Consider the following 8,002-nt stretch of genomic DNA (forward strand, 5'->3'; position numbering starts at 1 on the left):
GGCCCCGCCGCTCCCTCCCCCCAGAGTCTTCTGGGCTTGCCAGATGCCTCCTCCCCTTCTGCAGGGATTGCAGGGGGCCACCAGGTAAGGGCCACCACTCACTCCCAGCCACACAGAGCCCACGGGCACGGGGACAGAGTGGGCAGAAGGGGAGAGCGGGGAGGGACACAGGCAGAGCTGCCCAGCCCTGCTTCAGCACATGCAGAGGGGGCAGAGCCCCAGACCACCCTGCTCAGCTGTAGGCATCTCCAACTGCCCTTCTCCTCCTCCACAACATAGAGTTGATGCCCTGGGACAGCACTATCAGAACACCCAGAGGCTCCCCACCATGGTCCCCAGCTCCTGTCCCATCCCTGCCAGGGTTCGACCCTGCCCTGCCCTCTCGCTGATGGTCAGTGGTTTATGGATGGCCCCCTCCCCGCTCCACCAGCTCTGCTGCCTGGCCCCTGCACGGGGGCTGTAGCTCTCAGCACCAGGCTCCAGCTCGCTTCCCCTCCCAGCTCGCTCTTTTCTCTCTCTGCTGTGGAAAGAGGCTTTGGCTGATGTTTTTGCCCCCAGGTAGATCGCAGGTGGTTCTTCCAGGTGCTGGCACCCCCGAGAAGCCGCACCAGCATGAGCCGTGGTGCGTTGCTGCCAGCTGGCAGGGGTGGGCCAGTGGTTCCTGGCTGTGCCACTCCCTCCCAGCGCTGGCAGCGCCCTGCCGCCCCGCGGTGCATGCTGACGCCGGGGCGCTCACTGCATGTCCTCTGTGTGCACCCCTGCCCGAGGGCAGCCCCAGGACCACGCTCCTGCTGCCCATCCCAGAGCCTGCCTGGCCCTGGCCTGGGACACATGGACCCAGTGGCAGTCGTGTGATGGAAGTGTGGCATGGGGATAGCATCTCCTGCAGGACCTCTGTCCTGTCTGCTCTCAGCACACCCACACTGACCTCCCTTTCCTCCCTTCTTTCTTTCCTTCCTTTCTTCTGCCACCAGCTGCCGGCGAGAGTAACATCTACCGGAAACCTCCCATCTATAAGCGACATGGTACGGTTTGTCATCAGTGCACCAGATTCTGCTCCATGGGGAAGCAGGGCAGGGTACCAGTGTGAGGCTTGGACTGACCGAGTTGTGTTTAGGGGCAGGGTGGAAGGGATGAGCAGGCATCAAGACGAGATGTTGGGGTGCTGGGGTTTGGTGGGGTGATGCTCCTGTTTCACCTCTGGGCAGCAGAGTGCAGGGTTCAGTGTGAGAAAAGGGCAGCATTGAACCGCATCCATGTGGCAAGGTATGGAGGTGAAGGCTGGCTGTGGTGCCAGGGACTGGGATAGCTGTGGGAGGAGGAACAAGGCCACAGAAGCAGGCATCAAGACGAGATGTTGGGGTGCTGGGGTTTGGTGGGGTGATGCTCCTGTTTCACCTCTGGGCAGCAGAGTGCAGGGTTCAGTGTGAGAAAAGGGCAGCATTGAACCGCATCCATGTGGCAAGGTATGGAGGTGAAGGCTGGCTGTGGTGCCAGGGACTGGGATAGCTGTGGGAGGAGGAACAAGGCCACAGAGGAATGGCAGAGGGGATGAGGGTGGTCATTGCTAGCTGTTGCCAGGAGCCAGAGCAGCCTCGGGAAGAGGATGCAAAAGGTAATTTGCAGTTTCACATGGAGCCCTGAAGAAAAATTGCAGCCTGTCCTGTGTGGATGCTCCAGGATGAAAGGAGTCCAGGGGCATTGGAGACTGGGGAGGAGGCACAGGGGCGTTTGGTGTCTCTCAGCGGGGCTGGCTTGTACTCTCCTTGCTTGCTTTCACGTGTGGGGGGACAGCAGTTCCCGCCAGGCAGTAACTGTGTCTCCTCTCTCTCCCTGGGCTCTCCCTTCCCACTTTCCACCGCTGGCTGCACCCACCACTGTAAGTAACTGCTGGGTCCCCTGTGCCTGCCCGGGTGACACTGCCACACAGCCTGTCCTTGATGCGCCTTCCCTTGGGAGTCTCCTGCCCTCTGGGGACAAGGAGCAGGGCTCACCCTTGGGTTTCTCACACATCCCTGAGCTGGAGCTGCTTGAGTCACCCCTCTGCTTGCCCTGCTCCACTGCCCCCTTCCTCTGGCAGTAACCACCCAGAGCCCTTTCCCTGTCAAAACTGAGACTTCCTCCATCCTTGCCTGTGTGGTTACAGCCCTCAGGGTGCCTGGACAGCCTGGGATATGGGGACACTGGCATGACGCTGTGCAGGACCCAGAGCTTGTGATGCTGTGGGCCATAAGCTGCTCAGGTCCCTTCCCAGCCACATCAGTGACAGCCCCTCTGCTTGTCACTGTCCCCACTGCCTTCCTCTGCACCCTTGTCTCCAGGAGGTATCAGCAGTTTGAAAATGAATTATTCCCAGCTCTGTGCTGTCCCAGACTTGAATTGCTGGTGGCCACCAGGGAGCGGGGAAGGAAGAGGATTTGCCCTAATCTCAGGGTGGATCTTTGCAAGTCCTACTGGGGGCACTTGGGGTCCTCATTACAGCTCTGCCTGCTCCTTTTGCAGGTGACCTCCCTGCAGCCACGAAAAGCAAAACCAGTGAAGACATCGCACAGTCATCCAAGTACAGCCCTGCCTACTCCCCAGACCCATACTACCACTCCGAGTCGGAGTACTGGTCCTTCCAAAGCTCCCCCAAAGGTAACAGTCCACATTGTGCTAGGGGAGAGGGAAACCCACTCCTGCCCCCAGATCCAGCCATTCCCTGGGAGGGACCCCTCTTGGGTTGGATCTGGACCTGAAGGTAGTGTTGGGCCAAGATACCTGCCAAAGTGACCCCAAAGTCCTAGCAGCCCTTGGGACTCACCTATCCCCATGCAGCTGAGGACTGTCTCCTCCCCACTTACCTCCACCTTTGTCCCTATCTGACCCTCCCATGTGTCTCCTTGCAGCCCCCCGGGCCCGGAGGTTCTCGTCGGGAGGCGAGGAGGATGGGTACGACCGGGGCATGCACAAGGTGAGTGAGCTCCCTGACCACAGCCTGGCAGGGGAGAGCCAGCAGCAAGCAGACCCCATGGTGGTGGGGTTTGGGAAAGAGGCTCTGCCACGTAAGAAGAGGCCACCACCATCCCTCCTGCCATCTCTCCCCCTTTGGTGACCCCCAACATGGGGCTTGAAGGAGGGGCAACGCACCCCCTTGCCAGGGCATCCTACCCCAGCACCCCATCCCTGGGGACAGGGGAGCAGATGGGAGATGCCGAGCCTGTGCCAGGAGGCGCCATGTTCTGCCGTGATGTGCCAGCAGTCAGGGAGGGCCAGGCAGGGAAAGGAGGAGTGCAAAGCGGCTTTCCCTCCCTGCCCAGATCCAGAGTGGCATCGGCAGGCTGATCCTGAGGGAGGAGATGAAGGCTCGGTCCAACTCCTATGCAGACCCCTGGACACCCCCTCGCAGCTCGGCCAGCAGCAGAGAAGCCCTGCACACGGCTGGCTATGAGGGCTCCCTCAATGGCTGTAAGGATGACCCTGTGTGTCTGTCTGTCTGTCCCACCTGGTGTGGCACCAGCCCCTGTGTGAAGCTTGCTGGGGTGGAGAGGGAAGAACAAGGGACTGAGAAGGGGTGGTGAGAGAGGTGCTGGACACCAGAATTGGACTTGGGAGACTCTTCTCCTCTCTGGAGGGCTCCATCCATTCCCTGTGTCCCGGCTGGGATGGGTCATGGCCTGGTGGGTGTCTGCAGTCTGTCTGGGCAGCCTGGTGAAGTGCCTCACTGGGTTGTCGAAGAGTCCCTTGGAAATCTCACAGCACAGCCATGCTGGGTTTGCTCTGACCTGTTTTGGGCATGCTGGGTGTCTGCCTCCTCATTAACAGCGCATCTGGGACCTCCTGGCACCTCAGACCTGCTGACTGGCCCTAGTGCTGCCTTTCTTGCTTGCAGTGCTCTCACTGCAGCACCCAGCCCCTCTCCCCCTGGGGCTGCAGAGGGTCCCAGGGGCGCTGAGGAGCCTGGCAGCACAGACCGTTGCCCACTCCATGCTCTCCTCCCTCACGGCACATGTGGAGCTGGGGCTGTTTGGGGATACTCAGGGGGACTCACAGGGCTGGCAGGCAGGCAGGTCTGCGTGGTGTGAGGCACTCGGTCCCCCCTGACACTCGGCTCTGCTCTCCTTGCAGCTCCCCGAATGCACTACCTGGCCGACAGTGGTGAGTGTGAGCCCTACAGCTGGTCCCCGGGGCTGTGAGGTCTAGAGCCTGAGCTGGAAGAGATGCTGGGACTGGGGAGGGAAGGAAGAGGAGAGAAGATGAAGCCCTTGAAAGGCTGGGCCAGGGTAAAGCTGTACCAGGGCAGAGCTGGTGGCAGTGCCAGGAGAGGATGAGTCAGAGAAACTGAGGAGATTGTGGTGCTGAAGGGTGAGGCAGGAGGGCTGCCATGGAAAAGGGATTTTGGGGAGAGGGATGTCAGCGTGGGAGGAAGCCAGGCTGGAAATGAGTTGGAGCTGGAAGGAGGCAGAGCCAAGTGAATTTGGAGCCTGGCAGGGCCATGGGAGCACAAGGGAAGGTTAGCCCAGGAGTACTCTCCTGGGATGTGGAGCTCATCCCTGTATTTTCACTTATGCACTTTGGTGGCTTCTTTGCAGATCCCCTCATTTCCAAGTCTGCCTCCCTCCCTGCCTACAGGAGGAATGGGCTGCACAGGGTAAGTGCCTCCTGCCTGCACTGCACCACTGCCAGGCATCTCTGCACCCTTTGTCGTTCTCCCCACACTCCTCAAAGCCCCCAGTGCTCCCCTTCCAAGAGTAAGGGTGTCCTGCTCCCTCTTCTGCACCCCTGCCATCTGTGCCCATCCAAAGTGACCATTACTGGGGACCAAAGCACTGTGTCCAGGCACTGCAGAACAGAGGTGCCTGCTCTGAACGTCGTTGTAGGACACTTTTCAGAGGGACCCTGGTGTTGCTTCCCAGCATGAGAGCTTTGCTTTATACTCCAGGGCAGCAATTGCTGGGGGTCAGGAGACCTCGTCCTGCTTCCACATGATCTGGGCTTGTCACTTCACCTCCTTGTGCCTCAGTTTCCCCGCTGCCATGTGTGGGGAGTGAGTCCTGCTTTGGGGTGGGTGGGTGCCTTCCCCCCTAGGAACATGAGAGGTGCCATGTAGAGCATCTGTAGGGGGACCCTCTCTTACTCCACCCTCCCTGTGTCCTGTCTGCAGCCTCCCAGTGCCGAGCTTTTCCACTATGACAGCACGAACGCCGTCAACTGGGGAATGCGAGGTAAGGCGCTGCGGGGCTGGGGAGCAGCACGGGCAGGGGACCCTGTAGGCATAGAGCCAGATGCCATGAGGCTGCCTACCCTACCCCAGGCAGCTCTGGAAAATGAGGTCCAGGCTAGAGGGAGGAGGGAGACGGACAGGGATCTCTGGAGGGAGAATCCTGGCAGCGCACGATCAGGGGTCAGCATGGCTCACGTCTCTTGTCTTTTCTTTCTCCCCGCAGAGTACAAGGTAAGATGCTTCTGCTCCAAGGAGCAGCTGCCAGCTGGAGGTGTGAGTACCACCCAGAGGGAGTCCCAGAGGTGTGTCCATGTGTCCCCAGGCCCTGCAAGAGGGAGCCTCTGCCCTCTGCCCACAATGCCCTACCTTCATCCTTCTCCATCCCCCACCTGACAGCCCCATCCTGGGACTGTGGGGTTGGACCGGAGTCCTTCCCCTGCTGCCAGGGTCCCGTCTGTGGCCGAGCAGAAATCACCTGAGTGAGAGACAGAGAAGGGTGGTTGTGCTGGTGGGTCCCTGCTCACACTCATCCCTGGGTCTCTGCTGGTTTTGCGGAATGAGCTAGGCTATTCCAGAGCCACCAAGGGGATTCAGGATGGATTAGGGTCCGTCTGAGAGCAAGTTCCCCCTCTGCCTTGACCTGTCCAAGCCCTGGAGGCAGCTTTGCCACCCAAAGCCTGCTAAATGTGGTGGGGAAAGGCCGTACCCTGATGGCCCCCATGGCCCCAATTCCAGATGTGCCCTAACTGTCCTCTTCTGGCTGCAGAGCTGCCCCATGGTCTTTCTGTTCCCGTGCAGATATACCCCTATGAGCTGCTCCTGGTGAAGACGAGGGGAAGGAACCAGCTGCCCAAAGATGTGGACAGGACTCGGTTAGAGGTGAGGGGAGTCTTTTCCACCAGGGCTAGTCTCTCTGGGGCTCAGAGGGACCCAGTCCTGCAGGGTGTCCCATTAGCTGGCAGGCAGCGTGGGGCTGCAAGGGGCTCGTGGATGTGTGAGGAGCATCTGCGCAGCTCCCCAGGAGCCACATATGTGCCAGCACACTGTCACGGTGGTCCTGCTGCTCTGCTGGCTGGGCAGAGCTGTTCCCCATGCCTGCAGCCCAAGTGCATTTGTCAGGAGCAGGAAGGAACTGGGTGCTCTTCCTCTCCTGGATGGGTACTGCTGGGCACTTGCAGCACCCCATCGTACCCAGCTGGGCAGGGGATACACGCCATCAGACCCCCTCACGTGCCCTCCTCCAATACAGCAGCCATGTGGCCTACATGGTGGCCATGGGCCCAGGTGGTGGCCATGGTCCCCAGCCTTAGCCCAGCATCCCCTCTCTCCCCAGCGCCACCTCTCCCAGGAGGAGTTCTACCAGATCTTCGGCATGACCATCGCCGAGTTCGACCGCCTGGCCCTGTGGAAGAGGAACGAGCTGAAGAAGCAGGCCCGGCTGTTTTAAATACAGTGCACTATAAATATATACATACCTATAAATATATACATAGAAAGATCTCTATATCGCAGCTCTGTATGATTCTCGGTGCTGTATGTGGCAGAGGCGCCCTCTGCACCCCTGAGAGTGAATTGGAGTCTTGCAGATCATTTTATGCTCTTTGCTTCCTTTTCTTTTCCAACTGTATCGATCCTTGGGTTCTCCCAGGGACCAAAGCCGTCGGGCCCCCGAGGTGCCTGGTGTCTGTCACTGCTGCCCCATGGGGACAAGGGAGGAGGATTTTCCTCCTGCAATACCTGGGGCTGTAGGAGAGAGGGCTGTGGGATAGGGGGCTAGGATAGGGGGTGTCCTGTCCCCCTCTGCTCAGCTACGTACAGGTGGAAAATATCCTGGATATGTTTGCAGGAAAATTGAACTGTTTGAGGAGGGCCATGAAGATGATCAAAGGCTGGAGCACCTCCCCTGCAAGGACCAGCTGAGAGAGTTGGGACTGTTCAGCCTGGAGAAGAGAAGGCTCCGGGGAGACCATATTGTGGCCTTCCAGTTCCTGAAGGGTCCTACAGGAAAGCTGGGGAGGGACATTTTACAAGGGCAGGTAGTGATAGAACAAGGGGGAATGGTTTTAAACTGGAAGAGGGGCGATTTAGACTGAATATTAGGAGGAAATTCTTTACTGTGAGGGTGGTGAGATGCAGGCACACGTTGCCCAGGGAAGCTGTGGATGCCCCCTCCCTGGAGGTGTTCAAGGCCAGGTTGGACAGGGCTTTGGGCAACCTGGTCTGGTGGGAGGTGTCCTTGTCCATGGCAGGGGTTGGACTGGATGAGCTTTAAGGTGCCTTCCAACCCAAACCATTCTATGATTCTATGAAAAAGAGATCACACCATGGGCTCCTTAATGCCCTCCCAGCCCTCAACATGGCCATGCACTGGGGGCACCTTCAGCCTCACCCTCAGCATCAGAAATACAGAGGTTGGGGCAGAGGGATAAGGAGGAGCAGAGCTGGGGACCCCACAGGGAGCAGGGTGCAGCCCCACGGCTCGGGGTGCAAGGCTGAGCCCGGATGACTCCCAAGCTGTTGGCTTTCACTGCAAACCCAGTATTGAGCCAGTTCCTCCTCCCAAAGTGCTGGAATAACAGCTTTCCAGGCCATCCCAAAATCAAGCCCTTCTTAAATGAAAACAGCCAAAGCTACCGCCTCCTATGTGCAGTTTCTTGCTGCTCTTCAGGTTTGTCTGGGGCCGGACGGGCTGCGGTGCCACCCGGTCCCGAGCTTGGGGCCCTGGCAGGAGTGGTGTGAGCACCCAGCCCTGCTGCTGCGGGTCTCAGCACCCACGTGAACAGTGGTGGGAACAGTCTG

General features: G+C 59.3%; 1 protein-coding gene across 1 annotated transcript in view; it reads left to right on the forward strand.

Moving 5' to 3' along the window:
* Positions 1-6,790, forward strand: part of ABLIM3 (actin binding LIM protein family, member 3) — a gene marked incomplete at its 5' end in the record, with an annotated part of 21,657 nt that extends 14,867 nt beyond the window's left edge. Inside the window, 10 exons of the mRNA XM_010184232.1 lie at positions 975-1,025; positions 2,503-2,637; positions 2,889-2,953; positions 3,300-3,447; positions 4,108-4,137; positions 4,572-4,630; positions 5,144-5,204; positions 5,427-5,434; positions 6,002-6,082; positions 6,537-6,790. Coding sequence (XP_010182534.1) covers positions 975-1,025; positions 2,503-2,637; positions 2,889-2,953; positions 3,300-3,447; positions 4,108-4,137; positions 4,572-4,630; positions 5,144-5,204; positions 5,427-5,434; positions 6,002-6,082; positions 6,537-6,650 — 752 coding nt within the window. The remainder of the gene's footprint in view (positions 1-974; positions 1,026-2,502; positions 2,638-2,888; positions 2,954-3,299; positions 3,448-4,107; positions 4,138-4,571; positions 4,631-5,143; positions 5,205-5,426; positions 5,435-6,001; positions 6,083-6,536) is intronic.
* Positions 6,791-8,002: the final 1,212 nt, after the last annotated feature.

The sequence above is a fragment of the Mesitornis unicolor genome, unplaced genomic scaffold (genome assembly GCF_000695765.1).
Source record: "Mesitornis unicolor isolate BGI_N332 unplaced genomic scaffold, ASM69576v1 scaffold17645, whole genome shotgun sequence".
Classification (NCBI taxonomy): domain Eukaryota; kingdom Metazoa; phylum Chordata; class Aves; order Mesitornithiformes; family Mesitornithidae; genus Mesitornis; species Mesitornis unicolor.